General features: G+C 42.3%; 1 protein-coding gene across 2 annotated transcripts in view; it reads right to left on the minus strand.

Annotated features, from left to right (window-relative positions):
* LTBP1 (latent transforming growth factor beta binding protein 1) overlaps window positions 1-20,619 on the minus strand; it is a 534,628-nt gene that overhangs the window by 146,042 nt on the left and 367,967 nt on the right. For both annotated transcript variants that reach the window (XM_077283013.1, XM_077283014.1), the window contains 2 exons: window positions 11,879-12,001; window positions 5,073-5,240 (listed from right to left, as the gene is read on the minus strand). In XM_077283013.1, coding sequence (XP_077139128.1) covers window positions 5,073-5,240; window positions 11,879-12,001 — 291 coding nt within the window. The remainder of the gene's footprint in view (window positions 1-5,072; window positions 5,241-11,878; window positions 12,002-20,619) is intronic.

Raw genomic sequence — 20,619 nt, forward strand, 5'->3', positions numbered from 1 at the left:
ATATGCAATATACCCAAAGACCAATTTACAAGTCAATTAGTGAGTTTTGGGAATTGGAGAAGAAATTGGAATTGTTGAAAAAATATTTTTCTTATAATAGGAACGCAGAATGGTCACAAAAGGTAAACACACCAAGTTATGATGGATTGCTTTGGGTCGCTGCACTCTATTGGCGGAAATCCTAATTTGTTCCCCAATGTCAGCAATCAGTAGGCCTAGTGAAATCACCATCAATATTTGTCTCATGGATCCGCAATGAATTGAACCCATCTGGGCTGTAAAACGGCACTACAAAGCTTCACTTTAGAAACTGGTAGAACCAATTTGTGAAGAACATTCCCACATTATAACAAACATTTTCCACAACACAATGAAAAAGTACCAAGAAGATCTTTAATTGCTTCACTAAGCGCAAGCTATGCAAACATAAATATCACGTAACACTGGGCTCCATGATTCTGACAAGGAGGAGAACAATTTCGACTTCATATCAAGTTAAATGTATAGCTGAGATAAACACATTTCCATCTTCACATGCAGTAAAAACATACACATAAAAACAACCCTTCTAAACACGTCACTCCTCAAAGAAAACCGCTGGGATAACGTTCGTCTGTTGAAAGATGAAAAGAAAAGCTGTCAGTGTTATTTTATGGAAAACAGAAGCTCTGAGGTCATGTGTTGCCAACAGCATGAAAAACCAGAAGGATCTAACAGACGACCCCTAGATAATTATTTATAATAAAGCCAAATATTTGGCAGGAAACCACTGAAGACTTACCACGAGTAAAGACCAGAGAATTTATTAGTTAGCTAGTCCTTTCCTGTAGAAGATTGCAGACATCCAAGGTCACATACAAAGGGATGTCATGCATCGTATATATTAGTAAGTAATATATACCAACTCTCGGAATCAAAACTTTGCAGCTTGGAGCCCTACCGTCAAAATGAGGACATCCAAGTCCCTATGAGGCCTATCAGCATATCTACACAAACTGTTAAGCATCGTATACTGAATGGACCAACAAACATTTGATGTTCTCATGCACATGGCTATACTATGCCACTGAATGGCTCAGTTGAGTAAGAGGCCAGAATAAGGCTTCCTTAGAGTTACATGGAGTCTCTACTGTTCCTTCGTATGTCTTGGATTTGATACCTTTCATCAGTAGAATGGGCCTACCAACAGCTCTTTGCATAGAGGGTGGACAGGAGCGCCACTTGGTAGGGAAAAAGAGTGATAGATATCTCTAAACCGATATGTAAACTACAGAAAGAGGTACTTGAGAGACAGAGCAGTGTAATGGTGGTGGTTGATAGAAAGGACTAGAAGTGCACCAGGAAGAGCTATGCATAGTTAATGTGTAGCACTGGGGATGAAGCAGCAGAGAGAGCCGTGGCAACAGCAGAGAACTACCTGTAACTGACCAGATGGAGGAGACAACAAAGTGGGAGCAAATTGGTGAGAGGGCAGAGAAGGCCTCCTAGTCTACACTTTTTACTGAGGAAAATACCACAAGAGTACCACGAAGGTAGAAACTGATATTGTGCCTGAGAGTTTAGGCAGACAGAATCAAAAGAGACTGCCAAGCCAGGAATGTCAAGCAATTACGGAGGAACTTGTTGGCATTGTATTTTGCTGCAGATGAGACTTTTGAGTAGCCGCATTCTAAGACCATCCTGCCATTTCTTTTTAGAGACTGCTACTACCTGGTTGCCAGGATTTATTGAACTGTGTTTCCTGAAGTGCACTCTTTTCCAGTTTAGTAATATCAATAAATAAAGAATTAATCACATCAGTATGCCCAGTATTTCAATTACACCAGTCTTCAAGATACTAACACCCCTGTCCCTTACTTCCCAGAATTGGTGTAAGTCCCTGAGGTCAGACCCCCCACAAAGTAATACCATAAAGTAAAGTAATAGTATATCTTAGCAGTTGTCCACTTCTTGATATATACTACAGCCTATATTTAAAAGTTCATCTAGTAGAATTGGTGCAAAACAATCTGCATGTCCCAGACCACTGGCCACGAAAGTGGTCTGTGGCCACCGCTAAGGAGCTGGAAAACTGCCTCATGATGTAAATGTAGCACCGCGCCAGGCCGGATCATCAAAAGAAGAGTTGCAGTTACCGTTAAGTAATAGGAGTTCTTCACTCCCATTCGACAGCCACTGACACGGACCGATGTACTAGAAGATATGAATCGATTCGCACTAATGCTATTGTCCAGCACCAATCCTGCAAATAGGTTGTGTGTGGTAGTACAGCAAAACCTCATATATTTCAAAGGAGCTGAATTGCAATGTCAGACACACACTATGGGGGGATGAGGTGCTGTATCTAAATGAAAGCAGCTAAGTTGCTGATAACGCTGGTGATTCAAAAGATAATGTTTAATGGATAAAGATTAGTGATGAGCGAATATACTCGTTACTCGAGATTTCTCGAGCACGCTCGGGTGTCCTCCGAGTATTTTTTAGTGCTCGGAGATTTAGTTTTCCTCACCGCAGCTGAATGATTTACATCTGTTAGCCAGCATAAGTACATGTGGGGATTCCCTAGCAATCAGGCAACCCCCACATGTCCTTATGCTGGCTAACAGATGTAAATCATTCAGCTGAGGTGAGGAAAACTAAATCTCCGAGCACTAAAAAATACTCGGAGGTCAACCGAGCATGCTCAGAAAATCTCGAGTAACGAGTATATTCGCTCATCACTAATAAAGATGTGGACTGGACATAAGGCTCCTGCATTAGTCCACACTTTGATATTCACATTTGCTTTTTTTGTCTGGCTGTACACTTCTGATTATGACACAACTTTCTCTAACGTTACTGTATAAGTCCTCTTCTCAAAATATACCATTCTACACGGCGGTCACATTTGATTTTCTGCAGTGCCGTACACTTGAAATCCTGACATGGTAATTGCCTTTTAGTAATTGAGTACTTTACATTTTGACCTTCCAAGCAATTAAACTTTTATTTAAATTGCTGAAAATGAAATCCAAACCCCCTGACTGTGACATATCTGGAGGTAACTATGGGAGTGGATATCATAATGCTCCTACGAAGCTTATTCATGCTGACTGTCCTTATTATAAGTTACATCTAATAGGAAAATATGATACACATGTCATTGTTGAATACATAGTATATGTCTATAGGTCAACAGTAGCCAGTATTTAATGTTAACCATGTATGACACAACTATGTATGGCGGTTCTTGGTAATATTAGAATAAGTATAAGAACTGACAGGTCAACTACCAGCACAGAGCATGTAATACTACACCAGCCATAAGGAAACATTGGTTTTTGTCAGCAACCAAATGGAAGTTTGTAACCTGGTGCTAAGGAGCAACTTAAAGCATTTTAATACAGTTCCATCAAACACTACAGAACAGGACAAGGAAACTCCATTTTCATCCAAAATGTCACTCAATCAGAAGTCTACTGCCAGGATGCAAGGGAGTATAAAAGAAATGTATTTTTGTTATGGCTCCCGAATACTGCATGTATTTTTTCTATAGGGCAATTGTATACAAAGCTGGACCCTAATGTCCAGTTTACCCCCAAATCATACTTATAACCCAAGACAACTATACTGTATATAAAAAAACAAATGACTAATGGCCCCGTCACACACAGCGACGCTGCAGCGATACAGACAACGATGCTGATCGCTGCAGCGTCGCTGTTGTGTTGCTGTGTGGTCGCTGGGGAGCTGTCACACAGACAGCTCTCTCCAGCGACCAACGATCAGGGGAACGACTTCGGCATCGTTGAAACTGTCTTCAACGATGCCGAAGTCCCCCAGCAGCACCCGGGTAACCAGGGTAAACATCGGGTTACTAAGCGCAGGGCTGCGCTTAGTAACCCGATGTTTACCCTGGTTACCAAAAAAAACAAACACTACATACTCACCATCTGTTGCCCGTCAGGTCCCTTGCCGTCTGCTTCCTGCTCTGACTGAGCCGCCGTACAGTGAGAGCAGAGCGCAGCGGTGACGTCACTGCTGTGCTCTCACTTTACGGCGGCAGTCAGAGCAGGAAGCAGACGCCAAGGGACCTGACGGGCAATGGTGATGATGGTGAGTATGTACTGTTTGTTTTTTTTTACATTTACGCTGGTAACCAGGGTAAACATCGGGTTACTAAGCGCGGCCCTGCGCTTAGTAACCCGATGTTTACCCTGGTTACCAGTGAAGACATCGCTGGATCGGTGTCACACACACCGATTCAGCGATGTCAGCGGGACCTCAACGACCAAAAAAAGGTCCAGGCCATTCCGACACGACCAGCGATCTCACAGCAGGGGCCTGATCGCTGGTACGTGTCACACATGGCGAGATCGCTACTGAGGTCGCTGTTGCGTCACAAAACTTGTGACTCAGCAGCGATCTCGCTAGCGATCTCGCTATGTGAGACGGGGCCTTATGAGTTATTCCCAAAATAGTAGGAGATAATAGGAGATAACATACTGATTGTTGGGTGTCTAGCCGCTGGGACCCTCAGAGATCCTAAGAGAAGGGTCTTGGATCCTGTTAACAGGGCTATGTAGAGCTTTATCTTGAATTGAGTGGAGTAGCGTAAACTTAATCTCTACTCCATTTCTTGTCTATGGGGTCACTGGGGAGAGCTGAGCACAGTGTGTTCGGCTATTTCTGGCAGTCCCATAGACAATTAATTGATCAGCGGTTGAGCATGCGCATCTTCACACCATTCATGAAGGGTTTCTGCAGAGCTCTGCTTCACAGCCCCGTTCTGGGGGGTCCAGCGGCTACACTACTAGCGATCAATAAGTTATCATCACCTATCCTTTGGACGGGAGATAAAATATAATTTTTAATATAGTCAGTTAAGTAATTTAATATTATTATAACCCGTAGCCTAAGGGTTCTCCAACCTGTGTCTTTACAGCTGTTTTGAAGTTGCAACTCCCCGCTTACCCTGACTGCTGCAATTGCTAAACTTTGGAGACCACTGCTCTCGAAACTGCCAATTGGAACATGCTGTGGCCTATGAAATTACTGAACTCTTATATTAGCAAGGCTCATGTCATACTCACGTGTTCCAAGTACAGGACACTTTTCGCAGCTGGGCCCCCAGGCTTTGCCTACACTGCAGCAGCAAAGCTGTCTAGTAAGCTGCACAGACAGTGGATGCATACATTGCTTCCCAGTACTGACAAGACGGTAGCATGGACCTTTCTCCTCAGACATTAAAAGATTTTCAGCTGAAGAAAGAAAAGAATTTTCATTTAATACACAAAAATAAAATGAAGACGTCAGCTTTACAAACTAAACTCAAAAACAAATTTTCTGTACGTAAAATTTTATCCTCTACCAAGAGGAAATGTATGGCGGATCCTAGTTTATACAATCTTCAAATACCAGACAGTGATGTGGTCCTCCCAGTCCGTAATAAAGGACATAGGTAAAATGATCTGAGGAACATCTGACTCCAAGCTCTCTACAATGGGTGAATGAATTCAACTCCCAAATGAATTAATGACTAGCAGAATCTAGTCATCACCGCTGTAGAGTAGTACATGGTAACGCCACGTCCATCATACTGGGAGCCATATTTCTTCACTATGGCTTACAGAGGTTGGTACTTTCATATACGTCATGACTGCAGCAGCCCCCCGGAAGAAGCCCACGTGAAACGCGCGTTGGGGCGGCGTGTGCGGCACCATAGGCAGTAATGGGTAAGAGCAATACTTATATATGACTAGTGTGATAACTGTGTCAGCATTATATATATATATATATATATATATATATATATATATATATATATATATATACATATATATATATATATATATATATATATATATATATATATATATAATGACCTCACTTGGGGATTTATTGTGTCTTTGCTGATGTGATTATATTGGTCTTTGGAATATATCACTGCCACTGTCACTTTACATTTGATATGAATTTGATTATTGATCTCTTAATACTCTGCACTTTTGGTGTTGTACTCCTATTGCACCTGTTTCTCCTTGATTGAGACTCTGTCCTTGATATATAGAGGTCTGTTATAATTGTGCCTTTTTACACTGAAGAATAAAAATATTTAATTTTCTATTTTTTGGTAGACTGATTACTCTATTCTTTCTTGGATGTTTACAATGGGTGAATGAATTCAACCCCCAAATGCACTAATGACTAGCAGAATCTAGTCATCACCGCTCTAGAGTAGTACATGGTAACGCCACGTCCACCGGACTGGGAGCCATATTTCTACACTATGGCTTACAGAGGTTGGTCCTTTCATTTATGTCATTAATTTGCCTTCATAAGGTTATTGGGAAGGGGCTTCCCAGGTAAGACAATCCCTTTTGACTTGTTAGCCAACCATGGCCAGTTAATAAACCATTTTACTCGTAGTTTCCAGAAGGTATATAAGCAAAGCTGTGCCAGTGTAATTACCGTAGATGAATATGTTTTTCCAAATTGCTAAATACCAGGGCTGATATCCAGGTAAACAAATTATAAATATGAGCGTTATAAATGTGGTAAAAAGTCCAAATTGGTTTGTTTTGACGATAGTCAGTGCAAGTCTTTGAAATGTGGACTAAGGCCAGTTTTTTTCGGGAATGTCTTCTACTCCATAATCATTGTGTATGTGTAAGATAGGAAAATAAATGACATCGTTCTCTCTACTTGTTTATTGGCATGGTATCAGCTGCCTATTAAGAGGTAATATTTTACCTTCCTTCTCATCTGCCAGATCATTTCATTTCTCAGGAAACTATTCAAATTATGATCCAGGAAAGCCAAGAGAATCTACAGCACACAATTCTGCTCATGGTCAGTGAGTGATCAGCTTGGCAGAGGGCTACAAGAAAACGGGCAAGGGCAAATTGCCAGTCTCACTTCATGAAACAGAAAAGTGTGGCTGAAACCTGTCTGGCCTTATTTCATTGTAAAAGGCATCCGTCTGATCCAACTTCTTGTGGAAATGAAGAAAGACTAAATAAACATATGGTTTTAGTGTACCTATAAAATATGCCTAAATGAAGATTTACTATATTAAAAAAAGCAAATATACTTTTATTTTTCTATTTTTTTTTGTATTATTGTATTATCCTAAACCCTCTCTACAGCCCTGAAGAAACACTATAGTCTGCCAGTATGAGCTATAATGAATGGTAAAAATATGTATGTATTAAATATCAGCATTAGCTAATAAAAAAAGCTTGGTATATATTAAAATAATGTAGGCATGAGACTGTCAAATGAATATGAGCTGATACGCAAGAACCACTAGAGATTGTGTAACAGCTGATTAGTGTGGGTGCCGAACCTCAACCAATATTACATTACTGATTGTCCTAACCTAAAAACGTTGCCCTTCTATAGCATCTGGGTTCATTATACGGTATATTGCTTATTGCTGAATGTATAATAATTTAACTTAGAATTGATCAGTGAGCTATACGGCCAGAATATATAATTCTTCTGCCCGTATAAATATTAGGCTACATCAGTGTTTCCAAACTCCATTCTCCACTGCCCCCCAACGGGTCATGTTTTTAGGATTAACTTAGTTTTGCATAGATAATGGAATTTTTTCCAATGCATCACAAATTGCCAAAGGTGCTTTCACCTACGCAATACATGAGCAAATACTGAAAAAAGGATATGTTGCGGGGCATTCAGGTCATGAGTTTGGGAAACACCGGGCTATATTCACGCATCCATATGAAAGGCCAGTGTGCTGTCCCAATCTTTCTCAGACAGCACCGAGACCCATAAAGTTCCATGCCTCTTTACGGTCATCCATGAAAATCATGTATCCGAGTTTGAGATCCGTGAACATGTCATATTCCCATTCTTGTTTTAGCATGAGACTCAGCCATACAAGTCAACAGGGATCCATGAAACCGATGCAAATCACAATTCTTACAATTTGCTCCCATTATGCTTTTGTGTCTCCGGATCTGTTGCTTAGTGATCAATTTAAATATAATATGAATTTAAAAATACCTTTCAGGGGTCTTTTTATTGGCTTGAGAATAAACAGATTTTTTCGGGGTAAAAAAAAGAGAAATATATGGATGCCACGTAAATGCAGCTAGGAGGATAACTGAGAAAAAATTGAGTTTTTTTCACAGATGGTAAAATTCACACAGATGTGGCAATGTAGCCTTACTTTTTTTCTTCTGAGCTGATTTATGACCATCTGAAGGTTGAGCTGAACACTGTGGTTATAAATCAGCCAGGAGAAGCTCAGAAAATAAAGAGTCATAAATTGCCCCAGAATAAGCACACTGACAGATTCTCAGTTATAGGGGTATTCCAGTTGCAAGAAAATATTACCTATCGATGGGATAAGTGAGATCCAACCACTGAGACCCCCACCAATTGCCAGATCAGCACACTTTTGTCCCTGCCTGAATGAAGTGACAGTGCACATACATGAGTGCTGCTCCCTTCTCCATTCATTCTCTAAGGGACTGCCAGTGAGAGTCGAGTGTAGGGAGCAGATCGGCAGTGACCATGGTGGACACAAAACAATGAGCTGTTGTGTCCTAGTCTGGATGCGGTTTTCTCCTGATGCTACTGGAGCTGGTCAAAGCCGATCAGTGTGAGGAACAGGTGTTGTACCCACACCGGTATGATACTCATGATCTGTACGACAGATCACCATCATTCTCGTAGCGGAAAAATTAACCATTTAAAAAAAAGTTAATAAAGCTACTTCTTCATTCCACGTTTCTGAATTTTTCCAAAACTTTTGCTTGCATAAAGTCATTGATTGCTATCGTAGAAGTCTATATGTCTTTCAAGCAAACTTTTACTACATGTTGAAATTATTTGCAATAAACTTATGTAACGAAACATCGGAATAGAACGGTAAGAGCAACTCAAGCCCGAGAGCTCCGTACTCTGTTCTACACCCAATTCAAGCCACTAATTATGTGACCCCTCTCTACATTCTGCACAAGATTTATTTAAGCATAACAGATATCTCAGGCATGAGCTTTTGTGCTGGTGACATAACCCACCTAAATAACTTCTCCTCACACCATTAATCATGTGCCACCATTCCAGGCAAAATGTCCTTAGATTAGTAGGCTGCTGTGTGTCACCAATATCGAGCTATGTAAAGTCCAACTCCTTTAGGGATGAGTCTAGCACCAGGTTACTTTGTTATTGTATCCGATTACACAGAAGCTACTTAGCAACCCAATATTAATTGCTAAAAGTTAATAAGCAAACTACTAGTTCTAGAAATGTGATATTTATAAGATGCAAATAATGCCTAAGATGGAGAGGGAATGTCACTCCTAACCATAACTGAATTTAGCAGGGTTTCCAGCTGTGTCCTGGTCACTTCTTAAATATACTGAGGATGCGTCCACCCCGACGTACGTTTCGGTGTCTGCCTTCGGCTTCTGTGTCCTCGCAGCTGCATGATTTGCGCCTGCTAGACAGCCTGAATACATGTGGGGATTCCCTAACAAACAGGCAACCCCCACATGTATTCAGGCTGTTTAGCAGCTGCAAATCCTGCAGCTGCGGGAACACAAACATAATCTACGAGCACGGCCAAGATACTCGGAGAACGCCCAAGCATGCTTAGAAATCTCGAGTAACGAGCACACTCGCTCATCACTAATTATGATGAATCACATGTGCGTAGTGATGTGCAAGATGCAAATATGACTGTTGGTACTGACGGTGAAGAACACAAATAGGCAGCAGGGAGTAGCAAGTGTGTGGTTGTGCTTCGAGCGGCAAAGCAAAAAAAGGATGAATGAGGGAGACTATATGGAGGAAGACTTGGGCCATATTCACACATCTGTATTTTTGGTCAGTATTTCATCAGTATTTGTATGCCAATACTAAAAGTGTCTCCACACAGGACAGGTGTCAATCTATACCTTTTCTCTGAATGCATGCAAACACCAGTACAAAAATACTGATGTGTGAATGAGGCCGAATAGTGTAGATCTGCAGCAGATAGAAATGTGATTTTATTAAAACTACAGCAAGCATCCCTAAAAGTGATACATCGCTGAAATCAGGGTCTCTGCCCCCACAATATGCTGCTCTCACATGAGGTAGCAGAATCCTGCTGGCTGATTCCCTTTAAAAGAAGGCCATCAAACATATAACATTTATTAACGTCCCTTATATAAAAATGTTATTGTACAGACCTGTAATGCAACCTTAACCAAAACATAATGTATCGGCTCGCCCTTCATTCAGAAGTTTGACGTCAAAAGAATATTACCGTAATTATTAAGACGAATTTGAGGCAAACATGATGCATATGTTGATAGATGCAAAGGAACTAACTGTCAAGTGTACATAATATATGAGTAAGAATAATGCCTTTGGGTTAGACATCTGGCAAATTAGAAAAAAAAATCTCAAATCCATTTGACTTGCATACGTGAGATTATTAAAATAAATCACAGTAAAAAAAATGTAATGTGTGTGGGTTCTAAGTGGTTCATTTCTGAGATGTGTGAACACCAATGTATATGTGGAATATTTTAATTAAATACTTCTTCACTATTAAAACGTAATGTACAGAAACCTATAACGCTAACTTGAAGATAGCTGAAAATTCATGCTTGATTATAGATTAAAAGTAGGGTTACACTGACAGAGGTGCTGCTACTACGCAAGTCATATACTAAGCATCAAGAGGTAAATATGATCGCTAAGGGCTCGTGCAGGCGACCGGATTTTCAGTCCGAGTACGATCCAACAAAACATTACAAATTGCAGAATGCACGGTTTGCATCAGATATTCGGATCGTACTCGGCCACGGAATTCAATGAGTAAGTGGAAAACATCGGACTGCACTTGGATGACTTTCGACTGAGGTCCATATTCATGAACCTACAGAATAGAGAAGACTGAGAAATGTTGTTTTCCATCTCCATCTCATCTGTGAAAATTGGACCACACCATGATCACACTCTGATCAATCATAAGGTTGTGTGACCCTAACCTAACTGGACACAATATAATATTTTATTTAATTAACTCCTAATTATGAGAGCAGAAGAAGCTGTGATCTGGGCTAATCCTATGCCAAGTCTACACATTGGAGAGCTTCTAACACTGTCCATGTGTTTAACATGGAACAACAATTTTGCCGCTAGTAAATCTCTTTCCCCGAGGGCGGGAAATCTTAGACCCGAGGGCCGTTCATGGCCCTCGATGACCCTTTTTCAGTCCCATCGGCAGCTTTCCAGGGACCGCAGTGCTTGGGCCGGCAGCTGTATTTTGATGTCTGCCAGCCCATTAATTTCTTCTTGCTCTGTGAGCACCCAAACGCAGTGTTCACTACTGAGCCAGTGCCAACGTTAGTGCGTATTTTGGGGCCAGATTTGGCACGCAATTTGTACGGCCCCTGAAGGATGGTATAAATATCCAATTTCCCTTGACATAAAAAAGATTCCTCACCTCTGTCTTAAAGAATACAAGTTTTGGGGGGGTCATTCAAACATTTTGAAGATTTCAAACAGGTCAAACGGAAATGGTTATCATTATGTAAGAAAAACAAAAACACTAAAATGTAATAATTGACTTAGTAGCAAATATACAGCAATCCACTCTCGATATTTGGGGAAAACATTATACTGCCTATAAAACAACTAGCATGTGCAAGGTAAAATATTTCCATGTTTCTCAAATTCTTATTCTGTTGCCCTTGTATCACATTTGAATCCTAGACAAAAAGAAGCTGGAATATTAAAAAATATAGCAAATATCATAGGTACCAAAATTAGATAAGGAGGCAAGCTTAGTGCATAAGGACTTGCAAGCACTGAACCCGGGGTCACATATATTTTTATATTTTTTTCCCACAAGTATATTTACCGTACTTACCAACACAAGAAGAATATGTATGATCTGGAACAAAGCCTTGCTTACAAGTACATCTAAAGCTGCCGATCGTATTTAAACATTCCCCATTAGGACATACACCTTGCATGTAGCATTCATTAATATCTGTAAAATACAAAAATATATAGACATAAGCAAACATCTCATGCAATGAAATTGGCTGTTTGCTACCACTATAATAAGGCTACAATGAATAAGAGACTGCACCTTTAACAGTATATCAATACTATTAGGCTGGGTAGATTATGGGTACTGTTTTGGTCTTGGTCTACTAACACTGATAGGGATTCTATATATTTTCTTGATAGTAATTAACATACCCATGTTGAGTACATAGATATATATGCTGTATTGACAGTAATTGTCATTTGGATATTTAAGAGTTATAGTGGGGTGAATAATATTTATATAGATATATTTATTAACCCTTTTACCCCCAAGGGTGGTTTGCACGTTAATGATCGGGCCAATTTTTACAATTCTGACCACTGTCCCTTTATGAGGTTATAACTCTGGAACACTTCAACGGATCCCGGTGATTTTGACATAGTTTTCTCGTGACATATTGTACTTCATGATATTGGTAAAATTTATTTGATATTACCTGCGTTTATTTGTGAAAAAAACGGAAATTTGGCGGAAAAAATTTCGCAATTTTCCAACTTTGAATTTTTATGCAATTAAATCACAGAGATATGTCACACAAAATACTTAATAAGTAACATTTCCCACATGTCTACTTTACATCAGCACAATTTAGGAACCAACATTTTTTTTTTATTAGCGAGTTATAAGGGTTAAAAGTTGACCAGCAATTTCTCATTTTTACATCACCATTTTTTTTAGGGACCACATCTCATTTGAAGTCATTTTGAGGGGTCTATATGATAGAAAATAACCAAGTGTGACAGTATTCTAAAAACTGCACCCCTCAAGGTGCTCAAAACCACATTCAATAAGTTTATTAACCCTTCAGGTGTTTCACAGGAATTTTTGGAATGTTTAAATAAAAATGAACATTTAACTTTTTTACACAAAAAATTTACTTCAGCTCCAATTTGTTTTATTTTACCAAGGGTAACAGGAGAAAATGGACCCCAAAAGTTGTTGTACAATTTGTCCTGAGTACGCCGATACCCCATATGTGGGGGTAAAGCACTGTTTGGGCGCACAGCAGAGCTCGGAAGCGAAGGAGCGCCATTTGACTTTTCAATGCAAAATTGACTGGAATTCAGATGGGACGCTGTTATGACCCCAATGGCGAGGGTCTCAGAGGAACGTGGAAGTCTGCAGAATACAAAAATCCAGCTCATAGGGCAGTGGTAACTGGGTTGACCATATATCTACTCCTAACGCCAACACTAGAAGTAGCCGGGGATCATTCCTACGTTGATTCTAGATGACACGCGCCAGCCGGAGAATCTAGCTACCCCTAGTAGAGGAAAACAAAAGACCTTTCTTGCCTCCAGAGAAGGGGACCCCAAAGCTGGATAGAAGCCCCCCACAAATAATGACGGTGAGGTAAGAGGAAATGACAAACACAGAAATGAACCAGGTTTAGCACAGAGAGGCCCGCTTACTGATAGCAGAATAAAGAAAGGTAACTTATATGGTCAACAAAAACCCTATCAAAATCCACACTGGAAATTCAAGAACCCCCGAACCGTCTAACGGTCCGGGGGGAGAACACCAGCCCCCCTAGAGCTTCCAGCAAAGGTCAGGATATAGATTTGGAACAAGCTGGACAAAAATACAAAACCAAAACAAATAGCAAAAAGCAAAAGGCAGACTTAGCTGATATAACTGGAACCAGGATCAGTAGACAAGAGCACAGCAGACTAGCTCTGATAACTACGTTGCCAGGCATAGAACTGAAGGTCCAGGGAGCTTATATAGCAACACCCCTAACTAACGACCCAGGTGCGGATAAAAGGAATGACAGAAAAACCAGAGTCAAAAAACTAGTAACCACTAGAGGGAGCAAAAAGCAAATTCACAACAGTACCCCCCCCTTAGTGAGGGGTCACCGAACCCTCACCACGACCACCAGGGCGATCAGGATGAGCGGCATGAAAGGCACGAACTAAATCGGCCGCATGAACATCAGAGGCGACCACCCAGGAATTATCCTCCTGACCATAGCCCTTCCACTTGACCAGGTACTGAAGTCTCCGCCTGGAGAGGCGAGAATCCAAGATCTTCTCCACCACGTACTCCAACTCGCCCTCAACCAACACCGGAGCAGGAGGCTCAGCAGAAGGAACCACAGGCACAATGTACCGCCGCAACAAGGACCTATGAAATACATTGTGAATAGCAAACGACACAGGAAGATCCAGACGAAAAGATACAGGATTAAGGATTTCCAATATCTTGTAAGGCCCAATAAAACGAGGTTTAAATTTGGGAGAGGAGACCTTCATAGGAACAAAGCGGGAAGAAAGCCATACCAAATCCCCAACGCGTAGTCGGGGACCCACACCGCGGCGGCGGTTGGCAAAGCGCTGAGCCTTCTCCTGTGACAACTTCAAGTTGTCCACCACATGATTCCAGATCTGCTGCAACCTATCCACCACAGAATCCACCCCAGGACAGTCAGAAGGCTCCACATGACCCGAAGAAAAGCGAGGATGGAAACCAGAGTTGCAGAAAAAAGGCGAAACCAAGGTGGCGGAACTAGCCCGATTATTAAGGGCAAACTCAGCCAACGGCAAGAATGTCACCCAATCGTCCTGATCAGCAGAGACAAAACACCTCAAATAAGCCTCCAAAGTCTGATTGGTTCGCTCCGTCTGTCCATTAGTCTGAGGATGGAAAGCAGACGAAAACGACAAATCAATGCCCATCCTACTACAAAAGGATCGCCAGAACCTGGAAACGAACTGGGATCCTCTGTCTGACACAATATTCTCAGGGATGCCGTGCAAACGAACCACGTTCTGGAAAAACACAGGAACCAGATCGGAAGAGGAAGGCAGCTTAGGCAAAGGAACCAAATGGACCATCTTGGAGAAGCGATCACAAATCACCCAGATAACGGACATGCCCTGAGATAGCGGAAGATCAGAAATGAAATCCATGGAGATATGTGTCCAAGGTCTCTTCGGGACAGGCAAGGGCAAGAGCAAACCGATGGCACGAGAACAGCAAGGCTTAGCTCGAGCACAAGTCCCACAGGACTGCACAAATGACCGCACATCCCTTGACAAGGAAGGCCACCAAAAGGACCTGGCCACCAGATCTCTGGTGCCAAAAATTCCCGGGTGACCTGCCAACACCGAGGAATGAACCTCGGAAATGACTCTGCTGGTCCACTTATCCGGGACAAACAGTCTGTCAGGTGGACAAGACTCAGGCCTATCAGCCTGAAATCTCTGCAACACACGTCGCAGATCCGGAGAAATAGCTGACAAGATAACTCCATCTTTAAGAATACCAACAGGATCAGCGACTCCAGGAGCATCAGGCACAAAGCTCCTAGAAAGAGCATCGGCCTTCACATTCTTTGAACCTGGTAAATACGAGACAACAAAATCAAAGCGGGAGAAAAACAATGACCAGCGGGCCTGTCTCGGATTAAGGCGTTTAGCAGACTCGAGATACATCAGATTTTTGTGATCAGTCAAGACCACCACACGATGCTTAGCACCCTCGAGCCAATGACGCCACTCCTCAAATGCCCATTTCATGGCCAACAACTCCCGATTGCCCACATCATAATTTCGCTCGGCAGGCGAAAACTTCCTAGAGAAAAAGGCACAAGGTTTCATAACAGAGCAACCAGGGCCTCTCTGCGACAAAACGGCCCCTGCCCCAATCTCCGAAGCATCCACCTCAACCTGAAAGGGAAGTGAGACGTCAGGCTGGCACAAAACAGGCGCCGAAGTAAACCGGCGTTTCAACTCCTGGAAAGCCTCCACGGCAGCAGGAGCCCAGTTAGCTACATCGGAGCCCTTCTTGGTCATATCCGTCAAAGGTTTCACAATGCTAGAAAAATTAGCGATAAAACGACGGTAGAAGTTAGCGAAGCCCAAGAACTTCTGAAGACTCTTAACTGACGAGGGCTGAGTCCAATCAAGAATAGCTCGGACCTTGACTGGGTCCATCTCCACAGCAGAAGGGGAAAAAATGAACCCCAAAAAGGGAACCTTCTGCACACCAAAGAGACACTTTGAGCTCTTGACAAACAAAGAATTTTCACGCAAAATTTTAAAGACCAACCTGACCTGCTCCACATGCGAATCCCAATTATCAGAAAAAACCAAAATATCATCCAGATAAACAATCAAAAATTTATCCAGATACTTCCGGAAAATGTCATGCATAAAGGACTGAAAAACTGAAGGCGCATTGGAGAGCCCAAAAGGCATCACCAAGTACTCAAAATGACCTTCGGGCGTATTGAATGCGGTTTTCCATTCATCACCTTGCTTAATGCGCACAAGGTTGTACGCACCACGAAGGTCTATCTTGGTGAACCACTTGGCACCCTTAATCCGGGCAAACAAGTCAGACAACAGCGGTAAAGGATACTGAAATTTGACAGTGATCTTATTTAAAAGCCGATAATCAATACAAGGTCTCAAAGATCCGTCCTTTTTTGCCACAAAAAAGAATCCCGCACCAAGAGGGGAAGAAGACGGACGAATATGTCCTTTCTCCAGAGACTCCTTGATATATGAACGCATAGCGGTATGTTCAGGTACCGACAGATTAAACAGTCTTCCCTTAGGAAATTTACTGCCTGGGATCAAATCTATAGCACAGTCACAGTCCCTATGAGGAGGCAGTGCACTGGACTCAGACTCACTGAAGACATCCTGATAATCAGACAAATACTCCGGAACTTCCGAAGGCGTAGAAGAAGCAATAGACACAGGCAGGGAATCCCCATGAATACCACGACAGCCCCAACTTGAGACTGACATAGCCTTCCAGTCCAGGACTGGATTATGGGTCTGTAACCATGGCAGCCCTAAAACGACCAAATCATGCATTTTATGTAAAACCAGGAAACGTATCACCTCGCGGTGTTCAGGAGTCATGCACATGGTAACCTGTGTCCAATACTGCGGTTTATTTGCTGCCAATGGTGTAGCATCAATACCCCTAAGAGGAATAGGATTTTCTAATGGTTCAAGAGTAAAACCACAGCGCTTAGCAAATGAGAGATCCATGAGACTCAGGGCAGCACCTGAATCTACAAACGCCATGACAGGATAAGATGACAGTGAGCAAATCAAAGTTACAGACAGAATAAATTTAGGTTGCAAATTACCAACGGTGACAGGACTAACAACCTTAGCTATACGTTTAGAGCATGCTGAGATAACATGTGTAGAATCACCACAGTAGTAGCACAAGCCATTCCGGCGTCTATGAATTTTCCGCTCATTTCTAGTCAGGATTCTATCACATTGCATTAAATCAGGTGTCTGTTCAGACAACACCATGAGGGAATTTGCGGTTTTTCTATCACATTGCACCGAATTAGGTGTCTGTTCAGACAACACCATGAGGGAATTTGCGGTTTTGCGCTCCCGCAACCGCCGGTCAATTTGAATAGCCAGTGCCATAGTATCATTCAGACCTGTGGGAATGGGAAAACCCACCATAACATTCTTAATGGCTTCAGAAAGGCCATTTCTAAAATTAGCGGCCAGTGCACACTCGTTCCAATGTGTCAGCACGGACCATTTCCGAAATTTTTGGCAATACACTTCAGCCTCGTCCTGCCCCTGAGACATAGCCAGCAAGGCCTTTTCTGCCTGAATCTCAAGATTGGGTTCCTCATAAAGTAAACCGAGCGCCAGAAAAAACGCATCAAGATCAGCCAATGCCGGATCTCCTGGCGCCAGCGAAAAAGCCCAATCCTGAGGGTCGCCCCGTAAGAACGAAATAACAATTTTTACTTGCTGAGCAGAATCTCCAGATGAACAGGGTCTCAGGGACAGAAACAATTTACAATTATTCACGAAATTCCTAAACTTAAACCTGTCTCCGGAAAACAGTTCAGGAATCGGAATTTTAGGTTCTGACCTAGGATTTCTGATAACATAGTCTTGTATGCCCTGCACACGAGTAGCCATCTGGTCCACACTTGTAATCAAGGTCTGGACATTCATGTCTGCAGCAAGCATAGCCACTCTGAGGTAAAGGGGAAGAAGAAAAAAAAAACTCAGAATCTTCTTTCTTATAATCCCTCTTCTGCAATGCATTAAACATTTAATACTGGCCTGGCAAACTGTTATGACCCCAATGGCGAGGGTCTCAGAGGAACGTGGAAGTCTGCAGAATACAAAAATCCAGCTCATAGGGCAGTGGTAACTGGGTTGACCATATATCTACTCCTAACGCCAACACTAGAAGTAGCCGGGGATCATTCCTACGTTGATTCTAGATGACACGCGCCAGCCGGAGAATCTAGCTACCCCTAGTAGAGGAAAACAAAAGACCTTTCTTGCCTCCAGAGAAGGGGACCCCAAAGCTGGATAGAAGCCCCCCACAAATAATGACGGTGAGGTAAGAGGAAATGACAAACACAGAAATGAACCAGGTTTAGCACAGAGAGGCCCGCTTACTGATAGCAGAATAAAGAAAGGTAACTTATATGGTCAACAAAAACCCTATCAAAATCCACACTGGAAATTCAAGAACCCCCGAACCGTCTAACGGTCCGGGGGGAGAACACCAGCCCCCCTAGAGCTTCCAGCAAAGGTCAGGATATAGATTTGGAACAAGCTGGACAAAAATACAAAACCAAAACAAATAGCAAAAAGCAAAAGGCAGACTTAGCTGATATAACTGGAACCAGGATCAGTAGACAAGAGCACAGCAGACTAGCTCTGATAACTACGTTGCCAGGCATAGAACTGAAGGTCCAGGGAGCTTATATAGCAACACCCCTAACTAACGACCCAGGTGCGGATAAAAGGAATGACAGAAAAACCAGAGTCAAAAAACTAGTAACCACTAGAGGGAGCAAAAAGCAAATTCACAACAGGACGCCATGTTGCGTTTGGAGAGCCCCTGATGTGCCTAAACAGTGGAAACCACCCACAAGTGACACCATTTTGGAAAGCAGACCCCCTAAGGAACTTATCTAGATGTGTGGTGAGCACTTTGACCCATTAAGTGATTCACAGAAATTTATAATGCAGAGCCGTAAAAATAAAAAATCATATTTTTTCACAAAAATGATCTTTTCGCCCCAAATTTTTTATTTTTCCAAGGGTAAGAGAAGAAATTGGACTCCAAAAGTTGTTGTACAATTTGTCCTGAGTACGCGGCTACCCCATATGTGGCGGTAAACCACTGTTTGGGCACAAGGGAGAGCTCGGAAGGGAAGGAGCGCCGTTTGACTTTTCAATGCAAAATTGACTGGAATTGAGATGGGACGCCATGTTGCGTTTGGAGAGCCCCTGATGTGCCTAAACATTGAAACCCCCCACAAGTGACACCATTTTGGAAAGTAGACCCCCTAAGGAACTTATCTAGATGTGTGGTGAGCACTTTGACCCACCAAGTGCTTCACAGAAGTTTATAATGCAGAGCCGTAAAAATAAAAAATCATATTTTTTCACAAAAATGATTTTTCGCCCCTAATTTTTTATTTTCCCAAGGGTAAGAGAAGAAATTGGATCCCAAAAGTTGTTGTACAATTTGTCCTACGTACGCTGATACCTCATATGTGCGGGTAAACCACTGTTTGGGCGCATGGCAGAGCTCGGAAGGGAAGGAGCGCCATTTGACTTTTCAATGCAAAATTGACTGGAATTGAGATGGGATGCCATGTTGCGTTTGGAGCGCCACTGATGTGCCTAAACATTGAAACCCCCCACAAGTGACACCATTTTGGAAAGTAGACCCCCTAAGGAACTCATCTAGATGTGTTGTGAGAGCTTTGAACCCCCAAGTGTTTCACTACAGTTTATAACGCAGAGCCGTGAAAATAAAAATATTGTTTTTCCCCACAAAAATTATTTTTTAGCCCCCAGTTTTGTATTTTCCCAAGGGTAACAGGAGAAATTGAACCACAAAAGTTGTTGTCCAATTTGTCCTGAGTACACTGATACCCATATGTGGGGGGGAACCACCGTTTGGGTGCATGGGAGAGCTCGAAAGGGAAGGAGCGCCATTTGGAATGCAGACTTAGATGGAATGGTCTGCAGGCGTCACGTTGCATTTGCAGAGCCCCTGATGTACCTAAACTGTAGAAACCCCCCACAAGTGACCCCATATTGGAAACAAGACCCCCCAAGGAACTTAGCTAGATGTGTTTTGAGAACTTTGAACCCCCAAGTGTTTCACTACAGTTTATAACGCAGAGCCGTGAAAATAAAAAATATTGTTTTTCCCCCACAAAAATTATATTTTAGCCCCCAGTTTTGTATTTTCCCAAGGGTAACAGGAGAAATTGGACCCCAAAAGTTGTTGTCCAATGTGTCCTGAGTACGCTGATACCCCATATGTTGGGATAAACCCCTGTTTGTGCGCACGGGAGAGTTCGGAAGGGAAGGAGCACTGTTTTACTTTTTCAACGCAGAATTGGCTGGAATTGAGATCGGACGCAATGTCGCATTTTGAGAGCCCCTGATGTGCTTAAACAGTGGAAACCCCCCAAATATTGCTGAAACCCTAATCCAAACACACCCCTAACCCTAATCTCAACTGTAACCCTAACCACACCCCTAACCCTGACACACCCCTAACCCTAATCCCAA

This window comes from Ranitomeya variabilis, chromosome 2 (assembly GCF_051348905.1).
Source record: "Ranitomeya variabilis isolate aRanVar5 chromosome 2, aRanVar5.hap1, whole genome shotgun sequence".
NCBI classification, from domain to species: domain Eukaryota; kingdom Metazoa; phylum Chordata; class Amphibia; order Anura; family Dendrobatidae; genus Ranitomeya; species Ranitomeya variabilis.